At 39.6% G+C, this 26,737-nt stretch overlaps 1 protein-coding gene across 1 annotated transcript in view; it reads right to left on the reverse strand.

Moving 5' to 3' along the window:
* Positions 1–26,737, reverse strand: part of PCNX2 (pecanex 2) — a 388,374-nt gene that overhangs the window by 219,797 nt on the left and 141,840 nt on the right. The window contains exons 13-15 of the mRNA XM_057505727.1: positions 20,954–21,125; positions 13,438–13,548; positions 12,222–12,313 (exon numbers count right to left, since the gene is read on the reverse strand). Of these exons, the coding sequence (XP_057361710.1) occupies positions 12,222–12,313; positions 13,438–13,548; positions 20,954–21,125 (375 nt within the window). The remainder of the gene's footprint in view (positions 1–12,221; positions 12,314–13,437; positions 13,549–20,953; positions 21,126–26,737) is intronic.

The raw sequence follows: 26,737 nt of genomic DNA on the forward strand, positions 1-26,737 counted from the left end.
AACTGTTTTCCAAAATGCCTGTATCATTTTCTTGTCCCACCAACAATGAATGAAAGTTCCTGTTCCTTCTCGTCAGCATTTAGTGTTGTCAATAGTCTGGATTTTGGTCATTCTACTTGTGTAGTGGCATCTTATTGTCATTTAACTTTGCAATTTCCTAATGATATATGATGTTGAGTATATTTTCATATGCTTATTTAATATCTGTATATCTTCATTGGTAAGGTTTCTGCTCATATTTTTGTCTTTTTTTTTAGTCAAGCTGTTTTTCATATTATGATTTTCAAGAGTTCTTTGAACATTTTGATTAATAGTACTTTATCAGATATTTTATTTGCAAATATCTACCCCTAGTGTCTGACATATCTTCTCAGTTTCTTGACAATGCCTTTCACAGAGTAGAAGTTTTTAATTTTAATGAAATCCAGTTTATTCTTTCTTCATAGATTGTACTGTTGGTATTGTATCTAAAAAGTCACTGCCATAGCCAAGCTTGTCAAGATTTTCTCCTATGTTATCTTACAGGATCTTTACAGTTTTGCATTTTACATTTAAGTATATTACACATCTGAAGTAATTTATGTGAAAGGTGTAATGTCTGTATCTAGATTCACTTTTTGCATGTGTATGTCCAGTTATTGTAGCACCATTTGTGGAAAGGACTATCATTGCACCATTATATTTGCCTTTTTGCTCCTTTGTCAAAGACAAGTTGATTACATTTATGTGGGTCTATTTCTGGGCTCTCCAAACTGTTCCATTGATTTGTCTATTCTTTTGCCAATACCATACTGTGTTAATTATTGTAGCTTTAGTAAGATTTGAAGTGTTAATCTCCCAACTTTTTTTTCAGTATTGTGTTGGTTATTTTGGATCTTTGGCTTCTCCATATAAACTTTAGCATCAATTTGTCAATATTCACAAAATAAATTGCTGGGATTGTAACTGAAATTGCATTGAATCTACAACTCAAGTCAGGAATAACTGACATCTTGACAATATTGAGTCCTCACATCCATGAACATGGACTATTTATTTGTTTAGTTCTTTGATTTTATTCATCAGAGTTTTGTAGTTTTCCTAATATAATCTTGTATATATTTTGTTGGATTTATACCTAAGTATTTCATTTTGGGGCATGCTAGTAAAAATGGCATTGTATTTTGAATTTCAAATTCTACTTGTTCATTGTTAGTATATAGAAAGGTGATTAGCTTTTGTATATTAACCTTGAATCCTGCAACGTTGCTAAAATCACTTATTCCAAGAGGTTTTTTTTTCTTTTTTAGTCAACACTTTTGAATTTTCTACATAGAAAATCATGTCACCTGTGAACAGTTTTATTTCTTCCTTCAGTATACCTTTACTTCTTTTCCTTGCCTTATGATACTAGGTTGGATTTCCAGTACAATATTGAAAAGGAGTGGTGAGAGAGGACATCCTTTGCTTGTACTTGAGAGTGGGAAAGCTTCCAGTTTTTCATTGTCAAGTATGATGTTAGCAGTAGGTTGTAGAGGTTCTTTATCAAGTTGAGGAAGTTCTCCTATAGTTCTTGTTTGCTGAAAGTTTTTATTATGAATGGCTGTTGGATTTTTGCAAATGTTTTCTCTGAATATGTTGGTATAATCATATGGCTTTTCTTCTTTAGCTTGTTGATGAATTACATTGATTTTTGAATACTGAATACGATTTACATATCCAAGATAAATGCCACTTGATCATGGTGTATATTCTTTTATACATTGTTGGATTTAACCAACATTTTATTGAGGACTTTTGCATCTATTCATGAAAGACATTTGTCTTTTTTCTTTCCTTGTAGTCTCTTTATCTGGTTTCAGGTTTAGGGTAATGCTGTCCATGCCAAATGAGTTAGGAAGTATTTCTTCTACTTCTACCTTCATAAAGAGACTGTAGAAAATTGGTGTTAATTTCTTCCCTAAATATTTGGTAGAATTTGCCAGTGAATGCATCTGAGTATGGAGCTTTCTGTTTCGGGAGGTTATTACCAATTTCAATTTTTTGGGAGGTAATTACCAATTTCAATTTTTTTAGCATATACAAAACTAATCAGATAGACTATTTCTTCTTGTATAAGTTATTGATAGATTATGTCTTTCAGGTAATTTTTCCATTTCTTCAAGGGTATCATATTTGTGGGCATAGAGTTACTAATAATATTTCTGTATTATCCTTTTAACATCTATGGGATCTGTAGTATATCCCCTCTTTTATTTTTGTATTAGTAATTTGTTTCTTCTTTTTCTAGAGGCTTATTCATTTTATTGATCTTTTTCAGAGAAGCAGCTCTATATTGTTGATTTTCTTCACGGACTTCCCATTTTCAATGTCACTGACTTTTGCTGTAATTTTCATTATTTGTTTCCTTCTGTTTACTTTGGAAATGACTTGCCCTTCTTTTTCGAGTCTCCTAAGGTGGAAGCTTAGATTACTGATCTTAGATCTTTCTTCCTTTGTAATATCTACAGTCCATGAAGTATTTTCCCTCTAAGCACTATTTTGCTGAATTCTACTCATTTGATTAATTTTATTTTTATGCTCATTTAGTTCAAAATATTTTTTAAATTCCTCTTGAGATTTCTTTTCTGACCATGTGTTATTTAGAAGTGTGTTGTTCCATCTCCATATATTTTCAGAGTTTCCAGTTATCTTTCTGTTATTGATTTCTAGTTTAATTCCATTGTGGAATTATCTAAGAGCACATAGCGCATGCTTTTTGTTCTGTTAAATTAGTTAAGATCTGCTTTATGGCCACCCAGAATGTGGTCCATCATGTTGAATGTTCATGTGAGCTTCTTCAAAAGAAGAATGTGTATTCTGTTATTATTGATGAAGTAGTCCACAGATGTCAATGTATCCAGTTGATTAATGGTGCTACTGAGTTCAACTATGCCCTTATTGATTTTCTGCCTGCTGGATCTGTCCATGTCTGATAGAGAGGTGTTGAAGTCTCCAATGGTGATATTGGGGTTCACCTTTTTCTCTTTTCAGTTTCTCCTTCACATATTTTGATGCTCTGTTGTGACATAATATACATTCAGGACTGTTATGTTTTCTTAAAGAACTGATCCTTTTAATACTATGTAATGTTCCTCTTTATCCCTCATAATTTCCCTTGCTCTGAAGTTTTCTCTGTCTGAAATAAATATAGCTATTCTTGCTTTCTTTTGATCAATATTAGCATGGTATATCTTTCACCATCCCTCTACTTTTAAGATGTATGTGTTATTTTTATTTATTTATTTATTTGTTATCATTAATCTATAATTACATGAAGAACATTATGTTTACTAGGCTCTCCCCTTCACCAAGTCCCCCCACAAACCCCATTACAGTCACTGTCCATCAGCATAGTAAGATGTTGTAGAATCACTACTTGTCTTCTCTGTATTGCACAGCCCTCCCCTATCACCCACCCCCTACATTATACATGCTAATCACAATACCCTCTTTCTTCTTCCCTGCCTGATCTCTTACTACCCTCCATTCTCCCCAGTCCCTTTCCTTTTGGTAACTGTTAGTCCCTTCTTGGGTTCTGGGATTCTGCTGCTGTTTTGTTCCTTCAGTTTTTCTTTGTTCTTATACTCCACATATGAGTGAAATCATTGGTATTTGTCTTTCTCCGCTTGGCTTATTTCACTGAGCATAATACCTCTAGATCCATCCATGCTGTTGCAAATTGTAGGATTTCTTTTCTTCTTATGGATGAATAATATTCCATTGTGTATATGTACCACATCTTCTTTATCCATTCATCTACTGATGGACACTTAGGTTGCTTCCATTCGTTGGCTATTGTAAATACTGCTGCAATAATCATAGGGATGCATCTCTCTTTTTCAAACTGGGCAGCTGCATTCTTAGGGTAAATTCCTAGGAGTGGAATTCCTGGATCAAATGGTAAGTCTATATTGAGCATTTTGAGGAACCTCCATACTGCTATCCACAATGGTTGAACTAATTTACATTCCCACCAGCAGTGTAGGAGAGTTCCCCTTTCTCCACAACCTCACCAACATTTGTTGTTGTTTGACTTTTAGACGGTAGCCATCCTTACTGGTGTGAGATGATATCTCATTGTGGTTTTAATTTGCATTTCTCTGATAACTAGTGATGTGGAGCATCTTTTCATGTGTCTGTTGGCCATCTGAAATTCTTCTTTGGTGAACTGTCTGTTCAGCTCCTCTGCCCATTTTTTAATTGGATTGTATGCTTTCTGCATGTTGAGCTGCATGAGCTCTTTATATATTTTGGATGTCAAGCCTTTATCAAATCTGTCATTTACGAATATGTTCTCCCATACTGTAGGGTACCTTTTTGTTCTATTGATGGTGTCCTTTGCTGTACTGAAGCTTTTCAGCTTGATGTAGTCCCACTTGTTCATTTTTGCTTTTGTTTTCCTTTCCTGGGGAGATATGTTCATGAAGAAGTCACTAATGTTTATGTCCGAGAGATTTTTGCCTATGTTTTTTTCTAAGAGTTTTATGGTTTCATGACTTACATTCAGGTCTTTGATCCATTTCGAATTTACTTCTGTATATGGGGTTAGACAGTGATCCAGTTTCATTCTGTTACATATAGCTGTCCAGTTTTTCCAGCACCATCTGTTGAAGAGACTGTCACTTCCCCATGTATGTCCACGGCTCCTTTATCATATATTAATTGACCAAATATGTTTGGGTTAATGTCTGGAGTCTCTAATCTATTCCACTGGTCTGTGGCTCTGTTCTTGTGCCAGTACCAAATTGTCCTGATTACTGTGGCTTTCTGGTAGAGCTTGAGGTTGGGGAGTGAATCCCCCCCACTTTATTCTTCCTTCTCAGGATTGCTTTGGCTTTTCGGGGTCTTTGGTGTTTCCATATGAATTTTTGAACTATTTGATCCAGCTCGTTGAAGGATGCTGTTGGTAATTTGATAGGGATTGCATCAAATCTGCATATTGCTTTGGGCAGGATGGCCATTTTGACGATATTAATTCTTCCTAGCCAAGATCATAGGATAATTTTCCATTTGTTAGTGTCCTCTTTAATTTCTCTTAAGAGTGTCTTACAGTTTTCAGGGTATAGGTCTTTCACTTCTTTGGTTAGGTTTATTCCTAGGTATTTTATTCTTTTTGATGCAATTGTGAATGGAATTGTTTTCCCGATTTCTCTTTCTATTGGCTCATTGTTAGTGTATAGGAAAGCCACAAATTTTATGTGTTAATTTTGTATCCTGCAACTTTGCTGTATTCCGATATCCTTTCTAGTAGTTTTGGAGTGGAATCTTTAGGGTTTTTTATGTACAATATCATGTCATCTGCAAATAGTGACAGTTTAACTTCTTCTTTACCAATCTGGATTCCTTGTATTTCTTTGCTTTGTCTAATTTCTATGGCTAGGACCTTCAGTACTACGTTGAATAACAGTGGGGAGAGTCGGCATTCCTGTCTTGTTCCTGATCTCAGAGGAAAAGCTTTCAGCTTCTCGCTGTTCAGTATGATGTTAGCTGTGAGTTTATCATATATGGCCTTTATTATGCTGAGTTACTTGCCATCTATACCCATTTTGCTGAGTTTTTATCATGAATGGATGTTGAATTTTGTCGAATGCATTTTCAGCATCTATGGAGATGATCATGTGGTTTTTGTCTTTCTTTTTGTTGATGTGGTGGATGATGTTGATGAATTTTCGAATGTTGTACCATCCTTGCATCCCTGGGATGAATCCCACTTGGTCGTGGTGTATGATCCTTTTGATATATTTTTGAATTCGGTTTGCTAATATTTTATTGAGTATTTTTGCATCTATGTTCATCAGGGATATCTGTAATTTTCTTTTTTGATGGGGTCTTTGCCTGGTTTTGGTATTAGGGTGATGTTGGCTTCATAGAATGAGTTTAGGAGTATTCCCTCCTCTTTTATTTTTTGGAAAACTTTAAGGAGAATGGGTATTATGTCTTCTCTACATGTCTGATAATATCCTGAGGTAAATCCATCTGGCCCGGAGGTTTTGTTCCTGGGTAGTTTTTTGATTACCGCTTCAATTTCTTTGCTGGTAATGGGTTTAATTAACTTTTGTGTTTCTTCCTTGGTCAGTCTTGGAAGGTTGTATTTTTCTAGGAAGTTGTTCATTTTTCTAGGTTTTCCAGCTTGTTAGCATATAGGTTTTCATAGTAGTCTTTAATAATTCTTTGTATTTCTGTGGAGTCCGTAGTGGTTTTACCATTTTCGTTTCTGCTTCTGTTGATGTGTGTTATTCTCTTTTTCTCTTAATAAGTTTGGCTAGCGTCTTATCTATTTTGTTTATTTTCTCAAAGAACCAGCTCTTGGTTTCATTGATTTTTTCTGTTGTTTTATTCTTCTCAATTTTATTTCTTCTCTGATCTTTATTATGTCCCTCCTTCTGCTGACTTTAGGCCTCATTTGTTCTTCTTTTTCCAGTTTCGATAATTGTGATGTTAGACTATTCATTTGGGATTGTTTTTCTTTCTTCAAGTGTGCCTGGATCACTATATACTTTCATCTTAAGACTGCTTTCGCAGCGTCCCACAGAAGTTGGGGCTTTGTGCTGTTGTTGTCACTTGTTTCCAAATATTCCTTGATCTCTATTTTAATTTGTTAATTGATCCATTGATTAATTAATTAGTAGCATGTTTTTAAGCCTCCATGTGTTTGTGAGCCTTTTTGTTTTCTTTGTACAATTTATTTCTAGTTTTATACCTTTGTGGTCTGAGAAGTTGGTTGGTAGAATTTCAATCTTTTTGAATTTACTGAGGCTCTTTTTGTGGCCTAGTATGTGGTCTATTCTGAAGAATGTTCCATGTGCACTTGAGAAGAATGTGTATCCTGTTGCTTTTGGATGTAGAGTTCTATAGATATCTATTGGGTCCATCTGTTCTACTGTGTTGTTCAGTACCTCCATGTCCTTACTTATTTTCTGTCCAGTGGATCTATCCTTTGGGGTGAGTGGTGTGTTGAAGTCTCCTAAAATGAATGAATTGCATTCTATTTCCTCCTTTAATTCTGTTAGTATTTGTTTCACATATGCTGGTGCTCCTGTGTTGGGTGCATGTATATTTATAATGGTTATATCTTCTTGTTGGACTGAGCCCTTTATCACTATGTAATGTCCTTCTTTATCTCTTGTTACTTTCTTTGTTTTGAAGTCTATTTTATCTGATACTAGTAATGCAGCACCTGCTTTTTTCTCCGTGTTGTTTACATGAAATATCTTTTTCCATCCCTTGACTTTTGGTGTGTGTATGTCTTTGGGTTTGAGGTGAGTTTCATGTAAGCAGCATATAAATGGGTCTTGATTTTTTATCCATTCTGTTACTCTGTGTCTTTTGATTGGTGCATTCAGTCCATTTACACTTAGGATGACTATTGAAAGATATGCACTTACTGCCATTGCAGCTTCAGTTTCGTGGTTACCAAAGGTTCAAGGTTAGCTTCTTTAGTATCTTACTGTCTAACTTAACTCACTTCTTGAGCTGTTATAAACACTGTCTGGTGATTCTTTATTTCTCTCCCTTCTTATTCCTCCTCCTCCATTCTGTATATGTTGGATGTTTTATTCTGTGCTCTTTTGTGTTTCCTTTAACTGCTTTTGTGGGTAGTTGATTTTATTTATTACCTTTAGTTAGTATTTGGTTGGTCTGCTTTCTTTGCTGTGATTTAATTTTCTCTGGTGACACCTGTTTAGTCTTAGGAGTGCCCCCATCTAGAGCAGTCCCTCTAAGATACCCTGTAGAGGTGGTTTGTGGGAGGCAAATTCCCTCAACTTTTGCTTGTCTGGGAATTGTTTAATCCCTCCTTCATATTTAAATGATAATCGTGCTGGATACATTATCCTTGGTTCAAGGCCCTTCTGTTTCATTGCATTAAATATATCATGCCATTCTCTTCTGGCCTGTAAGGTTTCTGTTGAGAAGTTTGATGATAGACTGATGGGTTTTCCTTTGTAGATTACCTTTTTCCTCTCTCTAGCTGCCTTTAAAACTCTGTCCTTGTCCTTGATCTTTGCCATTTTAATTATTATGTGTCTTGGTGTTGTCCTCCTTGGGTCCCTTATGTTGGGAGTTCTGTGTACTTCCATGGTCTGATCGGTTATTTCCTCTCCCAGTTTGGGGGAGTTTTCAGCAATTATTTCTTCAAAGACACTTTCTATCCCTTTTTCTCTCTCTTCTTCTTCTGGTACCCCTATAATGTGGATATTGTTCCTTTTGGATTGGTCACACCATTCTCTTAATATTGTTTCATTCCTGGAGATCTTTTTATCTCTCTCTGCGTCAGCTTCTATGCGTTCCTGTTCTCTAGTTTCTGTTCCATCAATGGCCTCTTGCATCTCATCCTTTCTGCTTATGAATCCTTCCAGAGATTGTTTCATTTCTGTAATCTCCCTCCGGATGTCATCCCTTAGCTCTTGTATATTTCTCTGCAGCTCCATCAGCATGGTTATGACTTTATTTTGAATTCTTTTTCAGGAAGACTGGTTAGGTCTATCTCCTTCTCAGGGGTTGACTCTGTGCTTTTGGTCTGTATCAAATTCTTCTGCCTTTTCATGGCGATAGAGATAGTTTGCAGAGCTGGCGCAAGTGATGGCTGGGAGAACGTCCCTTCTTGTTGGTTTGTGGCCTTCCTCTCCTGGGAGAACAGCAACCTCTAGCGGCTTGTGCTGGGCAGCTACGCGCAGATGGGGCTTCTGATTCTTGCCGGGCCACTATGGAGTTAAGCTGTGCAGTTGCTGTAGGTGTGGCCGGCCTCAGGCTGCTGCTCCAATAAGGCAGAGCTGCGTCACAGGGGAAATGGCTGGGAGGTTGTTTATCTCCGTGTGGGGCCTCCGAGCTGCGCTGCTGCCCAGGGAGTCAGGGCACCCAGAGTTCTCTGGGATTCCCAGCTGCTGGGCTAAGTTTCCTGGGTTGCTTCTGTCTAGCTGTGGGGTCACTGTCCCTTTAAGACTTTCAAAAAGCACTCGCTTTTCTTTTTCCCAGGGGCGCCGGCTGTGGGGACCCGCTCACAGGTCTTACTGTCCTTCTTCCCTAGTATCCAGCACACCACGCACTCTGTGTCTGTGCTCTGGTGCAGATGGCTAGGGCTGGGTGTTTAGCAGTCCTGGGCTCCCTCTCCCTCCCTGCTCCAACTCCTCTCCTCCCGCTGGGAGCTGGGGTGAGCAGCACTCGGGTCCCGCCAGGCCATAGCTTGTATCTTACCCCCTTCGCATGGCGCTGGGTTCTCGCAGGTATGGATGTAGTCTGGCTGTTGTCCTGTGTCTTCTGGCCTCTCTTTTAGGAAGACTTGTATTTGTTGTATTTTCAAAAATATATATATGGTTTTGGGAGGAGATTTCTGCTGCTCTACTCATGCCACCATCTTGGCTCCGCCATGTTATTTGCTTTTTATTTAAGCATATTTAAAGTGGGTCTCTTGTAAACAACATATACCTAGGTCTTGTTCTTTGATCCTCTCCAACAATTTCGGTATTTCAATTTGTGCACAGCTGGCCCTTGAACAACATAGGTTTGAACTGTGCAGGTCAACTTATACATGGATTTTTTCAATAAATATACTGAAAAATTTTTTGAGATTTGTGATAATTTGAAGAAAGTTTATTTTCTCTAGCTTTATTTTAAGAATATAGTATATAATACATATAACATACAAAATCTGTGTTAATTGACTGTTTATGTTTAAGTCTTCCAGTCAAAAGTAGGCGATTTGTTGTTAAGTTTCAGAGGAGTCAAAAGTTATATACAGATTTTCAACTGTGTGGGTTTGCCCCTCCCATCCATTGTGGCATTCATGGCTCAACTGTATTAGCCCATTGATGGGTACAGTGGCTATTGGCATAGTTGGATTAATATCTGCCACATGTTACTGTTTTTTTATTCATTGCCCTTGTTCTTTGTTCCTATTTTTGGCTTCACTCTTTTTTTGCCCTTATGGTTTTAATTGACTTTATATGATCATTTGCTCTCCTTTCTGGACATATCAAAATATCAGTTACACTTCTTTTTTTTAAACATTTTTAGTGGTTGCTTTAGAGTTTACAATATATAATTACAATTCAAATCCACTTTCAAAGTAACACTATACCACTTCTTGAATAGTGCAAGAACTTTATAATGACAAAACATTCCTAATATCATTGTCATTCACTTTATATGTATATATACACACCTACTCAAGATCAATAAAACATATATTTACACTACTATCTGCAACACAAATGCTTACAGATGTTTTATTCAAATTTTCAAGAACTGGAATAACCACAAAGATACTACCCAGCAATAAGAAGAAACAAATTACTGATATATGCAACAACATGGTGGGATCTCAAATCATTATACTAAGTGAAAGAAGTCAAAGTCTAAAAGCAACATATTGCATAATTCCATTTATATGAAAACACTGGAACAAAACAGAGCTACAGAGGGTCCTGCAAGTAAAAGCTTGTGAACCAAAAATTTTTTGGGCAGCTGTGTTACCAAAAGGCAGTAGAATGAGGTCCTCAGAAGTGCAGGACTCAGAAAATACCTAAATCCAAGTGCTTTTCTTGAATGAAATTCTTGGGGCTCTGTGACAGAATTAACAGGTGTATTTCAAAAGAACACTGGAAACACTAATTATATAGTGTTTCACATGATAGCATAAATGTGATAACAGCCACCACAAACACATAAATTACCTTTATATATTAGAAAAAGGAAACTCCCCCACCCCACTTTTTTTTATCTGAAAGAAGAAAAAATATCTATATGAAAGGGATGGAAGGAGGGAGGGAGGGAATTATGCCATTGATTATTAGAGATAAATTCAACTGTGATCCACTAGGGGAAAATATGTTGAATTTTTTGTCTTCCACAAAGGGAGATGCAAAACTGTCTTTCTGACACTGACAATGATGAACTTCATAAGATTTTAAATTAATCTTTTTATAAAGTTAGTTAAGAAATGCCATAAAGCCAAGAAATATGCACAATATTAATTAGGTTTTTTCCGGATTGAAGTTACCCTAAAAATATTATGTATGCTATTGTTTTCAGATGTCATGGACATGTTCCAGTTCTCCAACACTGAAAGTGAACAGCAGTGGTCCCCTGCTTACACCATCTTCTTGCCCCAAGAACTGCTTCTTGAAGGCAATCCACTTCTTTATTTTGTCACAGAATCCCAGGAATTTCATTCAGGAAATGTACCTGGATAGGTATTTTCTAAGTCCTTACACTTCTGAGAGGACTCTTTCTACTGCCTTTTGGTAAGATGGCTATCCCCAAAATTTTGGTGTCACAAGCCTTTACTTGCAGACTTTGTATATTGCTCTGTTGTATTCCAGCATTAGTTTAGATATTTATTTTTCACACATTTTTTAAAAGCTTGGATTTGGGGGATATAAATTCACTTCTTCAGCTATTCTTTTTTACTTATTTATTTACATATTTTTATCCATATTTCCAAATAACATGGTCATTTTGTCATTTCTTGATTTTTTCAAATTTTAGAGATTATTTTCTGACTTTCTAATATGGGAAACAGGGTTCAGACCACCCTAATGCTCATCCCCCCCAAACACCCCACACACACACTCCACCTTCCCCATTCTTCCCGTATAGATACAACTATTATTCAGATCATCATAAATATAAAATACTTTTCACAGCTGAGCCATGCATGTATAATAGTTACATTTCTGATGTACTTTTTGTTTTTCTAAAGCTAATGCTTATCTTCTTTTTTAATCATTTCATGCTTCTCTTGCTGCCAGTCTAACTTTCAATTTTCTCCATCTGGAAATGTCTATAGTCCATCTGTTTTCTAGATTTTAAAATTCTGTTGCTGTCATAGCCTCTGCCCATATAATTTAATGTAATTTTATCCTCTTACTTTCTTTTGAGTGGTATTTCAGAAAAAAAAGTGAAGGGAAACACACAGGTCCTATTTCCCACCATGTTACAGAGAGGCCCCTCAAGAGTCATTAACCATGCCAGAGAGACACCTGTAGAGGAGGTCAGGCCAGGAAGGCTTTGGGTTCCATGGCAAATCAGGCGTCTTACTGTGCCTTCTAACACTGATGAGGTCTCACCCGCCAGGCCCTGCTACTTCTGATATGCTCAGATCCCATTTCTTTTGTAACTGGAATAAAATATCTTTTTACTTAAACCATCAGTTGATTTAATGAATGCGAGAAGAAGGGGGAAGACTCTGTGCTCACACCTACCTTCACTGCGATGAAGCAGAACATGTGGAGCGCGGCTGCAGCTGTGGCACTCCGGGCCACGCAGTAAATGGCTGATGTCATCCCAGAAACGGCTGGAAATAAAAACATCAACAGTTCATTTTTGGGTGAGCAAGTCTCACAGTCAATACATGTTGTAACAAAGAGAAGGTGGTCACTTTCAGATACAAAATGACCACCAAAGGGGCAACAAATAATCTATGGGATCAGTCAAAAAGCTCTGGGTGACTTAGTGTAAGACAGAGGCTGACCATTTAACCAAAAATTCAGGCAGAAAGCATTTAGAAAGGACCTTTGATGCCAGTGTTAGATAAGAGACTGCGTGAACAGGTCAGTGTGGAGGTAGGGGGACCTTGCTTACAGATGAAAGATGCTGGCCAAGAGGAAGATCACGGACAGCAACTTCAACAGAACAAACGGAGAAAGGCGGATACGGAGACAGACAGAGATGGAAACCAAGTCAGAGATGGAGATGGACAGAGATATAGAGAGGAAAAGAGGAAGAGAGAGAGGGAAGGAGTGAGAAGGAGAAAGGTAGAACTGTGTGTGTGTGTGTGTGTGTGTGTGTGTAATATGTTAACAGTAACCGATCACCCACTATGCTCTAGTTCTTTATGTATATGATTTAATTCAATCCTTACAGCAACCCTATGATATCAGCCCATTTATTTCCATTTAGAAAAGAGTAAGCTTTAAAGTTAAGCAATCTGAAGAGCCTCCAGGTAAGCATTAGGTCAGGTCTTGCCCACTCTGGTCTGAGCCTAAACTGCCAGCCGAAGGACAGCCATAGCAATGCTTCAGACACAGGACGACACTCACAGCTCGTGATCACGCACTCCCAGACTGACTCATACATGACATGCTCTAGGACACTTGTGCACACTTATATCCACTCACACACATTCACACAGCTTTTCCAAAGAATAGTTAGGAGAGCCCCAAACTGATTATCAGGCTCAGAGACTGCTCCTCCCTGTTTCTTTGCTTGTGTCTTTAACAACATGGTGGACTGCTTTCAGTTTGGCTGAATGAATCTAGATGGGCCCACCATTAACCTGACTGACCCAAACTGATGCAGTTTACCTCTCTGGACAAAGAAAGCCTAACTGTGCAGGCTGGCATTCCATGCCCAAGGCTAGTTAGCCCTTATCAAAACTTTACACTCTTTTACAGGAAGAGTGGAATGTCAGTGACTTACCAGAACCTCCAAAAAACAACATGTCAATCTGTTCCAAAAGATAAATGCAGAAAGTGTTGATCTGCGGGAAGAGCCCAAGGAGGGATATTGCAGGAAAGCAATATAAAAACACTGAAAGAGAACAGGCATAATTAATGTAAATGCAGGGTAACAGTGGCCAAGATTCCTGCTGCAGTCTTGCTCCCTCCCCTCCCAGCTCCCCAGACCCACCCCACCCAGGTCCTGGTAGCAAACCTGGAGGGATAAAAGTCAAGTTTGGTGGGAAATAGGCCTGTAGAAGGAGCTCTCCCTTTGGGAGAGGCACAGGGCTGACCAGAGACCCCAGGACAGGAAGTGTGAGCGAGTGGTCTGGTTTCCAAGAGCAGTCCTGGACTTGGGAGATGTGCAGGTAGGAGGAGGGGTCTGGTAGGCCACTGGAGACCCAGCATTCAGTTAGAATTGCAGAGTCACAGATGAGCCAGATGTAATGGTGATTAACCAGGAACCACCACACACTGACTCTCATGTGGACCCCTTCACCTGGGGATTGAAGGCTGTGCTGCCTCCTCAAACCCTTGCCATGCAACCGAATAAAACACCCACACACTATGATTCAGTGTGTCACAGAGATCATTTGTCAGAGGAAATAAAATGTGGTAGAGCTGCATTTTATAGAAACTTCTCTATCATTCTCTCTCTCACTTCTATTTAAGGTGGGTTTCATAGAAATACAGAAGCTCCTCCCATTGGTAATATTATAATATATCTGTCTTCCTTTCTGTCTCAGTTTATTGGGTTGAATGTTAATGAAGCCTGATACTAGTAAACCTTAAAAAAGCTGAGGAAATTTTATTTGAAATGCAGTATGCCAAAACATTGGAACTATACCCTAACACCAGCCATCAACCACAGTGATCAATGGGAGTCAGGATGATAGGGGAGGGCATTTCTGCTACTTCTGAAAAGTCATAAATGCAAACTTTCCATAGGGAAATTTTAGGAATAAGAGTATTTGTATGTCCCATCCATTCTGCTAATAGAGAATTAAAAGTAAGCATGGGACAATCCCCTCTGCGCCCCTGTCCCTACAATACCAAGGGAATTGTTCCAACTCTCTTGAGACTGGGGCCTTATTTTGATACACATGTTGATCTTGTAATGTTTTCTGTAGAAAGATTTTAACTATATTGTAAGAAGCTAGAGCATCTGTGAGGAACACATTTCTCAAAGTAGGCAAAAAGATACAAATATTGCTCTGCTAGACATACCTATATAAGACACATTTTCTTTTTTCATGTTTTTGTGAATGGAACTCAGATATATGAAAGGAAAGGCATAGATAAATAAAGGAAAGGAAAGATATAAGAAATGAATAAAAATGTAATTATAGACCTTATGAGTATCAAAATTTTAATCCATATAATTTCATGCAAATTGACTAGTACTTAATCTCAACTTTGAGACTGAAAACCCAGCAAGAAGACCACATGTTATGCTATTTTCTTCATGGCCAGGATGGGGCAGAAGGAGGGGGCAATGAGATTTCACTAGTTCACCTTTTCAAGTGCCTATGTGTGCGACAACACTGGGAATGAAGAGCTGCAGCAGGAAGTATGGGTGCGAAATATAAGAGGCAGTCAGATATTGGCAACTGTCCAGCAGTACATAGGTAAAGAAGTATTCTCTATATGAAATGCCCTGGGCAATGAAACCAAAACTAAGAAGAGAATGGGAACACTTCTCTATCATTTATAGAAACTTCTCTATCATTCTCTCTCTCACTTCTATTTAAGGTGGGTTTCATAGAAACACAGAAGCTCCTCCCATTGGTAATATTATAATATATCTGTCTTCCTTTCTGTCTCAGTTTATTGGGTTGAATGTTAATGAAGCCTGATACTAGTAAACCTTAAAAAAGCTAAGGAAATTTTATTTGAAATGCAGTATGCCAAAAGTGAATGAGGGCCTGAGGGAAACACAATGGTAAGAGACACTGGGAAGTCCTGTCTGAAGGTGTCTGGGCTGTGTGTGCAGAACTGGAACCTAATGAAACCACAGAGGAAGAGCAGCAGTCCACAGGGAGCCCAGGATCTAGATCTTCCAGAACATATTAGAGGATGAAATCTGTAGGCTTTAAAATCAAAACCAGGAAGGTAGAAGGAAGCAAGGTGGTGAACTGTCAGGCTGCATGCAGTTCATGTGAATGAAAAAGCAGCCAAATGCTTATTGCATTCACAGGACACCTAGAAAATTATATTTGAAGTTGCTGAAATTGTGTCCTTTTTTCCAAAAGTAACAAAGAAGTCTCTGTAGTTGTTGGCAATTTTCCCTGCACACAAAGATTTTTTTTCTCTGTAGCACTGAGAAGGTCTATAATTTTCTCTTACTTCATTCCTACTCCTAATTTTCCCTAATAATTACCATAAAGGCAGAAACTTCTGAGAAAAGAGTCCCAGGTCCCATTTCTCTTCAAGCAAAATGTATAAATAGTTTATATTATAACTTGCTTATTTCTTTTGTTACATGTAAATAACAATATTCACTGCTATATTTTCAGATTTGGGGTGAAAGCATATAGAATTAAATTACATGGAAATAAAACAAAAGCTACAGAGTTGATGTAAACGTATGCATGGTGTGTCTCTGACATGCCATGTCTGTGTATTAACTAGCTGTCCTGACACAAGTCTTTATAAGGCATAGAAATGTGAGGTATTGGTGTGCAGACAGTAGGTACGTTCCAGTAATTGGTTACAAAACCTCCAATTACCTCCAAGGGTTACATTATTGCTCCTGCATTACTGTAGAGAAGGGGAAAGGACCCATGCAGTGCATGGAACGCTTCCACACCCAATGGCCATCTCATCTTGCCTGAACTCTTCCCATGTCAGGGAACTCCTTGCCTCCCCAGGGAGCCCATGCTATTGCTGGACAGCTCTAACCCAGACCGTATTACAGGCCTTTCACGCACTGAGCTGTGATTCACCTACCATCTGCTGGGACCTGTTATGATACACCAACAGAGAACAAAATCCCTCCTGCTTCTACGTGACAATGTTTTATCAATCTGCAGCCACTGTGTGTTCTGCGAGCACCCCAAGCATTTCTTCTCCAGGCTGGACATCCCATTCCTCTGCCTTGTCTCCAGACCGGTTCAGTCCACGTGGCTAGGTTCCTCAGAGTGCATTCTAGCTTGGCTACTGCTCTTCGAAATATGGTACCAAGAAGGGACAACCTCTTGGTTTTCTCATCCACAGGACAATTACAAAGCCAGACTCACTCGGAGGCTTTTGTTGACATTATACAAATGGAGAGTATCAAAAATACCAGCCCAGAGGTCACCAGTCTCTGACTGAGCACAGGAAGTGAGTACTGACTAAGAAGGCCTTGTGCCTACCCCTGGAAATAAAAATAAGGAACTTTTCCCTCTAATGAAAGAGAAGTACATACTATGATATTATGAATGTATACAAGAGATCACAAAAGGAAAAGAAATTATGTAGGAATATTATTCCATATTTCTATTTCCTTAATTTACCCCCAGCCCATGAAAGCAACTAGTCCCTGACACTGACCTCATCCTTTCCTTGTGCCCATTTCAGCCCCCAACTTTCTTGCCTCCTGTCACTGTACATTCTTCCTTTTTTATATTTTTCTATCATCTGACTTCCTCTTGACCTTTGAGATGATTCTCTCTTTGAATTAAAGGAGCTTCTCTACCGTAGCCACTTGGCCCAGTTCCTACCTGGCTCACCTTCACTGGCTTGCATTCAGCCCTCTGCCCTGGGAGGTGGAGTGAGGCATCAGCTCTGCCTGCCCACAGCAGACACCAGGCTTGCTCACTCCTTTCCCATTCCTCATCCTCTGTCACCTCCTGTCCTATGATAGGTTGATGGTTTTGAGCAGAAACCAGGAGCAGCAGTGGTAACAGAATATCACCAAGAAGGCATAACTCTAGGAAATATTTCACCTTCCCGGGCACCAGCCAGAACAGGACCCCTTTTACCATTTGCACAGTATGAGAGGCACAATCAAATCTTTGTCCACATGATGATAAACAATGTCACAAATCCGTAGTTCTTGTTTCTCTGTTTTTCTTAAATGCTCCTTGTTGAATGGGCTGAATTGCATCCCTCCAAAACATGTTGAAATCCTAACCCCCAGTACCTGTAAATGTGACCTTCTTTGCACATAGGGTCTTTGAGCTTTATCAAATCATGGTAAGGTCATGAGGGTGTGCCCTAATCTAATGACTCACATCCTAATAAAAAGGAAATTTGGACACAGAGACAGACACTCACAGAGGGAAGATGATGTGAAGAGACCCAGGGAGAAGATGGCCATTGACAAGCCCAGGAGAGAGGCATGGAACAGGCCTTCCCTCATGCCCTGAGAGCTTTTAGACTTCTGGCCTCCAGAACCAGGAGATAATTAATTTCTATTGTCCTAAGCCACCCACTGGTGGTACTTGGCTATGGCAGCTGCAGGAAACTAATATTCTCCTTTTCCTTCCCAGTAACCTTTTGTTTTCTCCTAATTTTTTCCTTCTCTCCTTGCTAGGCTCTGAACCTGAAAATGGAAGCAGCTCTATGTCCCTTGGGTCCCTTGGAAGCTGCAGGACAGAAGGCAAAGAAGTTCCATAAAGAAGAATAAATGACTTTGAATTGACCTTGTTTTCCTCATAAAGTCAGAAAAACAGTATTGTATGAGCTTCTATCACCTTCATCTTTCCCAACTGCTCAAAATAAATGCTCTAAATTTGCTCCACAATCTTTTCCTGCTCAGTGCAAATCAGTATGTTTAACACATGCATTCCTCAGGGATTGCTATTGTTCTATTTTTCAATTCTTCTTTACCCCAGAAGTCATTTAGTCAGCTTGCTGGATTACTTACCACTATTTTTACTTGTCACTGTTGAGAAGCAGACAAAAATGTGCATTAAAAGAAGCTTTAATGAGGGAAAGGGAATTTCAGTGCAAAAGAAAAGAAACGACATATTCCTTGCCCTCTTGACTCCCCAATGGAACTGATTCGAAAAATAAAATAAATGAGAATATACATAGCCAGTAGCTTATTCTAGAACAGGGGTTTTTGCTAAAAGTAAAATTGTTGGCTTTTACCAAGTACATTAAGGTCTTACTCTTTGAATCCTGTTAACATTTCACATTCTAATGCTATGGGTAAGCTTGCTATGCCAAGATAACTACATTTATTTTAACAGCATGGGCTTTTTTACAGTAGCAAATTAAAGAAAAACAAGAATGAGGGACACACCCACATACAGAAAAACAATTTCTGAATGGGATTAAGTCATGTTTTTCTGCCCCTAAATCTCTTTATACAAGTCATCTTCACAAGGTGCTTACTCTCAAGGCTGAGTTCAACAGTCCAAAATGACTCTAAGCTTTCCCTGATTTATGAAGGGGCAGTATTCCTAAAGTTCACCTATACATTAGTTTCTTCAGTACCTAAAGCATACTTTGTGCTCATTAGTTCATCCATTCAGCAAATATTTTTTAGTGTTATATGTACCAGCCACTGTGCTGGGTGCTGGGGACTCAGCTGTTAAGAGTGAAGACAAGGGGCTGCCATAAAGCAGATTATGAAAAATGGGTTTAGTGCTATGAAAAGTGTGGGTTGTAAGAAGACAGAAGACAGAACCAAATTTTGGGGAACTGAGCCATTAATAACAAGCACAGTCGAGGGGTCAGGGAGGCAGCAGAACAATGGGCACAGGAGGAGATGAGGAAGGGCCATGGGAGCTGGGGCTGCAAGGCCACCCGTCCTTGGGATCTGCGATCATGGGACTCCATCACCTCCAACTGGTGCTCAAGATGGCCATGAGGTGCACAACGATGTGAGAGGGAAAGGCAATATTTTGACATCAATGTTTCTTAGACATCTTCCAAAACCCCTTTATGCCCTCTCCACCTCTGCTCCTCAGGCCTCCTGTGCCCTCAAGCTCTGATGTTTGCAAAAGAAGGCGGCAGCTGTGGATGGTACTCCCAACTGTGTGAGCCATGACCTGGCAACTCTGCTCAACTCTGACTTCATCATTGCAGCTGATCTCTGGAGGAAGATAAGTGAGCTAATGTCTGAGAAGGTAAAGGTGACTGAAAGTCTTGTTCTGGTTGGGGGTGGTGGCAGGGAGTTTCCAACTAACAGAACTTCAGGTAATATAAAAAATTCAAGTGAAAAGTGTCAGGTAGGGTAGAAACAAATATTCTTGGGCAAGAGGCATGAAATGGGAATCTAATCATGGAAACCATATCTGTTTTCTTCCAACATGCTTCTGTTTCCTATTTGAGCTCAGAGATTCTTTGAAACATGGTGCTTAACCCTTTGAAGCTCCACAGCTCCTCACATGATGCAATGGAAAGAGAGGTGTTGAAGTTTCCAACAAAGGTGGGCTGTGGTGGCTGAATGTTGGGGTAGGGAACAGTTTGTTATCAGTACAGCAGGAAGAGGAACAGGGAGATGGTAGTTGGGAGTTCAAAAGGAGTGTCAATGGGTGGAATGTCTACCATAGTTTTCCCCTGTAAGAAGCACAAAGATACGCTGTATCTGGAGGCCCTCCCCAGTCCCACCAGATAGACTCAGGGAGCTGTCATGGGGCCCAAGAATGACATGGCACCTATGGTTTTGAGAAGCTCCTCTTGGGTAAGATTTTTAGGTGGCCAGAATCAGATCCAAGAGGTAAAGCAAAGACATCCAGGGGTGTCTTTGGTACCTGCCCTTTATCCACATATTTGTTCGATGTGGTTGCAGCTAATCGTAAGTTAGCATGTGTGTAAACCTCTTGGAGCACAAGAATTCTCAGCATGTTGGCAGTCAAAACTTCAGAGCTGCAGGCCAACACTGGGCTGGCCATGGCATCATAAGGATAATGATAGCTAATGCCTGGTGCCAGGCACTGTTTTGTGTGTTTCAAAATACTAACTTGCTTAAAACTTATAATTACTTTTAAGCAGTACTATTTTTGTCCCCATTTATTGAATTTTGCTCAAGGTCACACACTAGTAAAGCGGCAGAGCTAGAATTCAAACAGCCCACCATCTGGCCCCAGAGCCAGGGCTCCAAACCATTGCAATATGCAGGACACTGGTTTAAATGGAGCATTTTACATCAAACACTGCCTAGACCTTAAGGTGAGCAAAGGGTCCCAGTGAAAGCCTGGGTGACTGGCATATCCAGTACAGAGCCACATCTATCCCAGTGTTACCAGAGTGTCTGTGCCATGTGGAAGGGCTGTGGCTGCCGCCCACCCCAGGGAGCCCCACTGACAGCCCACCAGGCACCACAGAGACATCTTCAGATAGTATGGCACTGCAACTTTTTCTTCGTGGACATCAAAACCCCTTAGAATGATTCCGTTGTCGGGTGCACCTTGGGGCTGCAGCTCTCAGACAGTCCTCTGAAAGTGCACAAGCCCTAAGAGGAACATGCATCCAAGGATCCAGTACAGCGGTTTCCAAATAGGGACTCAGGCATATCCTCCCACCTCTGTATTCCTCCCACAATCCCCAAATTAACTCACCTATTAAGAGGTCCCTAGCCGTTTGGAGGCACCCTGGAGAGAAGAGCTTCAGGCCATAGAAAGCATATGTGGGAGGGTACCTAGCTTTGGCCCCGGTATCAAGAAGCAAAATAAGGCCACAGAGGACACAAAAATAGATTGGTCTGCTATATGTTATGATTTGGTTGTGTCCCTAGAAAACAAACACAATTTCTGAATGGCACCTTTAATTTTGATTAACTGACAAAAGCCTCATAGTCAATAGTTTATACCATATCATACAACTTATACTATATAACACATTCTCTCCTTCCCTTGCCACAGTTGATACACACAAAACACCAGCACAAGAAAAAATTGATGCTTAAACTCTGTCAATTAAGAATGAGAATATCAACAAATATGTCATGCCTCTCAGACTCAACAAAATTTACCTGAAATTTAATTACCATGCTAGGATACAGTCTAGGTCTAATTCAATGCTTCCCCAACAGTGAAACTCCATTTGTATTGTTAATTTCAAGCACAAAACTAATATAAAACATTATTTTCTCACATGGTCAACCTTGAGCTCTACTCCTAATAACAATCAGAATTGTAGGTTGTGGGCATCAATTTCCTTTTGTCTTACAAAGCATATAATACAGTGCAAAGATTGCATAAAATATCTCAGGGTAACAGTGGAATAATCCAATTTTTAAAATTCACTATTATATTCTTTTTCCTCTGAGGAAGACAAAAACTTAAGAGATCTCATCTTAGCACTCAAAATAACAAGTAGAAACATTTTTTATATTTCCCCTTAAATGGACAGAAAAGTTAAAGAAAAAGAAAAATGGCAACTTTCCAAGGATAAAGGCCAGTGAAGAATTTACATCACATAAATAAATGCACAATTCATAAGGTTCAGAAAACCAACAAAAATGAATTAAGGAGGGCAATATTCTTTGCAATTCATTAAGTACTTTGAGTATAAAAAGTAAAGATTAAAGTGATACAGCTTCAGATGTGAATTTTTAAAGTCACTCACTGACTTGAACATGTTATATTTAGAAATGTAATTTAAATTGCCACTGCTTCTATAATAGAAATAGTCCTATTCTGAGACCATCTTTTAATAGGAAGGAAAACACAAGCTGTCCATGGGGGCTGGCTATGTTTGGCCCTGAGTCCAGGCTCAGTCTTGAATAAATATTTACACTCTTAAGAAATTTCCTTTTGAATCCAATTAGGTCATAGATTAATGGGTATGGGAATACTTTTTCTGCATTAAAAAAAATTAAAACTAAAGTCTAAGTTAAATCTTAATGCATTTCTTACCAAGTGAATAGCAAAATAAATTGGCTGGTATAGATATCCACTTAGTATATAAATACACAACTACATGAGACATTTCTTCAAAGTGACACTGTTTAGGAAAAATACAGTTAAACAGCTACCTCCCTCTTGCTCTGATTCTTCCTTTTATAAAAAGGTGAAAAGTACATTTTCTAGGAATTGGAAGTCTTTGGCCTTGAACAAGTTTGTGATATTATCTTGGATCTCTCAAGTTAACCTTTATTTATTGAGCATGGAAATGCTTTCTTTGTATTTGTAATTTATGAGACAAAACTTAAGGCTCCCTTACAAAGAGCCTGCTCTCTCCATCATGCTCACACGTCACTTCCCATTCGACGCTAAACCATTCCAGCATATTGTTAATGCACAGCATAGAAGTCACTTTTATTTTCTTTGATTCCTAAGAACATATACTGATAAAATATCCCTGCCCTCCAGTTCCTTCTTTCACATAGGAATCAATCACCAAAACCCCCAAGGATTGATTCTTTCAACAGAAAAATTCCTCGCACTCCCCCAGGTGAAGTCTGATCACAACGTTTTAAAGCCTATCAACTACTTCCCATGCTTCTTTCAACCTTAAATTACATTGGGGAGTGCTCCCAACTTCAGCTGTGGAGCATCTTGGAGGCTGTTTCACAGAAGCTGGTCTCTGTGCACATTTGGGTTTCCCACCAGCCCCACGTACTTACACCATTTCACCGCCCATGCTCTGACGGCAAACAGTGAGAGGGTAGAGGAGCGAACCTACTAGAATGGCTGGGACCCCAACCTGTGGAGATGGTGGTGCCTGATGCTAAGGCACAAGGACCTAATTATCCTCTTATCAAAAGAGTGGGCTGGGTGCTCCTCTCTCTGAGGTCACCCACACTTTCTAAGTGTGTAACCTTTTAATCTTAAACTCTTTCTCTCCAACCTTTCAGGGCACTCCTCTCTCTCTGAGGTCGCCTGCACTTTCTCTCTAAGTAACTTGAAATAAAACTTTTACTCTGCTTCAAAAAAAAAAAAAAAGAGATAAAGTGGGCTGGTCAAATGCTTCAAACTGGTTTACCTAACTAACTAAATAAAAGGTATTTAAGGCAGATGAGCACCTGAGAGAACCTTAGAGGCCCCAGAGGTTGCAATGCAGCTCAGCCTCGGAGTGACTGAACCGGGGCTGTCAATTTCTGCTTCCTGGATCCACAGGGCAGAAGATAGTCCCTCGCACTAGAGAGTGTGTACACGGTCCAGTCCAGTCACATTCAGCCATCTGGGATGTTTGAGAGCAGACGTGGGGCAGCCACAGCAATGCCATCTAACATGTACACAGCCAGCCCTTCCCATGCCCAGGTGCTGTTCCACCTAGTTTAAATGTGTTTATGAGGCCAATCCTCAGTACACTCGAAGAAGTACACTTTATTCTCATTTGCCAAGAACAAGCTGAGGTGTATGTTTTATGCCTTAATTTTTCACAAAATTCAGAAGTTTTACCCAGGCTTCCCCAACAGAAAGCAGTGGGGCAGAGCAAGGATTTGGACCTGGCCACTGGCTGCCTCATGCCAGCTCCCAACAAAACCAGGCAGACAACTGCGTGTGGCACTCGATCCTTCCAGGCCCAGGGATTTGACCTGACTTTGAGACACGGACCATGGGCTTAGACAGAATAGGGTGAGGGCAAGGCAGGATATTTACAGTCAGAGCAATGTAACTACATGCAAGGAAACCCCCTACCAAAACTCTGTGTTAAACATTAAGCTCTAGAATCATTCTTCAGTGAGATCAGTTAATATTTCCCAGATAAAGAAGAGTAGCAAATGTTTTTATTATGCTAATTATTTGTAATCATGTGTAAGATTCACTTTAGCATGCTAAAAGGCCCAGGCCTCTGTGCTGTCTTTCCTCCTTCAGATCTGATGAGGTGATTTTGCAAACTGGGCAACTAATTTAGCAGGCAGACCCAGCTGTAAACAACATAGTAAAAGGCAGGAAGGATTCCACCTTAAAGATAAGATTGCATTTTAACACCCAGGAAGTCAAAAGTAAGATTCTTAACTTACTCTTTAACAAACAGACAATAACTCAGCCCACCTTGGGGTCTGGGCAGGCAGCTTTGTTTGATATGCTCCCAGACCAAGATGCTGGTATTCCAGGGAGAAATCAGAGCAGTAAATTTCTTTTGTTAAGTTAAATTTTAATATTCAGGGACCACTTAATAAGCCCATACCCCTAAGCCTTTATCTGGTTCCCAAAAATCTTCAACTGCCTATAAAACCCCCAAAAATTCAGCACCACGGGCTCTCTTGTCCCCTCCTGGCATAAGCCAGGAGCTCTGTCCTCTCACTGTATCTCTCAATAAAAGCCTCTGCCTTGACTTTCCTACCTTGGGTGTTTGCTAAGTTCATTCTTTGACTCCGCAAACAAGAACCCTGGCATCAACTTCACTAAATTTCATTCATAACCATCATTCTTCAAACACATAATGTGAACGCTACTCATATGGCCCAAATAGAGAGGATGGGGAAGCATTGGCAATAGCCTTGGGGTGTCGATATCTCCTAAAAAGCCTCCACCAGGTGGCAGGGCTCTTATCTGGAGAGGGTGTAAAAATAACCGCATGCTCTGTCCAGGGCCCTATGACAGTGCTTGCCCACACTGAGCTCTCATCACTGTAACAAAGGTCTGTTGTTTTTATAGTTTCTCATGATATGCAGGTTCATTTGCTTAAATAAATATTGTTTCTTGGTGCCTGTTGATGAGTTCCTTTTTACTTTAGCTTTCACAGTTCACCTATGTAGAGTCATGCTGAACATTTTTAACTGTACATTCCAGTTCCCCTTGTATGTGGTGCAAAAGGAGGACAGCCAGGGGCAGCACCCTCTGCCTACAGAAAGCAGAAGCCCAGTCAAACACTAGCCAGCAAGTACTTTATGACTCATCCAGGGTGTTCATAAGGGAATCCCAGCCTGTTAGAGAGAGCAGCATAGGACACAAGCAGAAACCGAGGAGCTGAATAATTCCTGACAGTTGACTAAGATGTACTTCAGAATAAATATGGTAGAAATTTGCTAAGTACTTTAAAAATTGAAAAGACATAGGCAAAGGAGTTTCTATAGGCTTCACTTTAATTTAATTTAGTTTATAATTTAATTTCACAGAATAATTTATTTTAGGTCCAAGTTCCTAATTTTGAGGTCTGTGGACTTTGACACATGAGTAAATGCAGGGGTCCCAACCCGGGGCAGTGAAATGGACATCAGAGTATCCCTCAGAGTGACATCCAGGGAGCTGTCCACTAGGCTACTACCTGTTTCACAGATTTTCCCACTTCCTCAGCATTTCCCTTGATGGCAGTGGAAGTCATGGCAGAAGGTACTGACCTACATTCTGCCTCTATTTAATGGTAGAAGTCTAGCAAATGCAAATTAAAAGAAGGGAGTTGGAATGGCTCATGTTTTAAAGAATACCTTTATTGAACAAAGTAAATACACAAGCAAATAGATAAATATTATTGAACTTATAATCAAGATCCACTAAAACTAAGTTGGCCTTCTTATCTCTAGGTTTGAGGACTGAGAAATTATTCTGTCATTCAACATCATTCCTTTGATACACACTACTGTAACCAGGTGATCAAGACCAACATCAACGATGGTCAGTCATGTTCACAGTACGGGGCAAAAATGGCTCTTTACCTCTGTGGTCTTCCTCCCCAAAATCCGTCACCCCAGTCGATCCATGAGATAAATACCAGATAAATCTCAACTGAGGGACAATCTGCAAAATCCCTAACCGATACCCCTCAAAACTGCCACAGTCAGTTTTCTATACATCTAAAACTCCTAAAATAAAAAGTTTATTTACAAAATCACTCCCAATGATTTGTATCTAATCTGAAGTGGTAACAAATGTCTTTACTGTGCAGCAGCCGCAGTTCACGGACTAGACACACAGTGTCGGCCCTTGCTCTATGGAGTTCACACTGTGAGCAAGGAGACAGGACACATAAGCAAGAGCAGAAGAAGAAAAGCAAGGGGCCATTTATAGAGAACCTAATACATTCCAGGTGCTGCACTGGCCACACTATATAAATTGTCCAACTTGCTCTTTACAAGATCCAAATGGGGTTGTAACTATTATCCATGTTTTACTCACAAAAAATAACTGCTAACATTGGTCAAGTGCTTCCACAGATGTATGTTATCTTGTTTAAATTAAACCCCTTACAATCCTGTCTTATGGTTTCCTCTATTACAGATGAAAAGCCTGAGATACAGAGAAGTAATTACCTAAGATCCCATCACTGTACATGGTGAGGCTAGCCTGAATTCCTGAAACCTGCAGACTTCCAGTTACCCCAATGTTTCTCATGTGTGATCTGAGATTACCTCCACATCATCACCTGGGGGGGTGGGGATGGGGATGTGAGGCTAAAATACAGATTCCCTGGTGCTTCCCCAGCCACACCAACTCAAAAACCCTGCAGGTATT

This window comes from Manis pentadactyla, chromosome 8 (genome assembly GCF_030020395.1).
Source record: "Manis pentadactyla isolate mManPen7 chromosome 8, mManPen7.hap1, whole genome shotgun sequence".
Taxonomy (NCBI): domain Eukaryota; kingdom Metazoa; phylum Chordata; class Mammalia; order Pholidota; family Manidae; genus Manis; species Manis pentadactyla.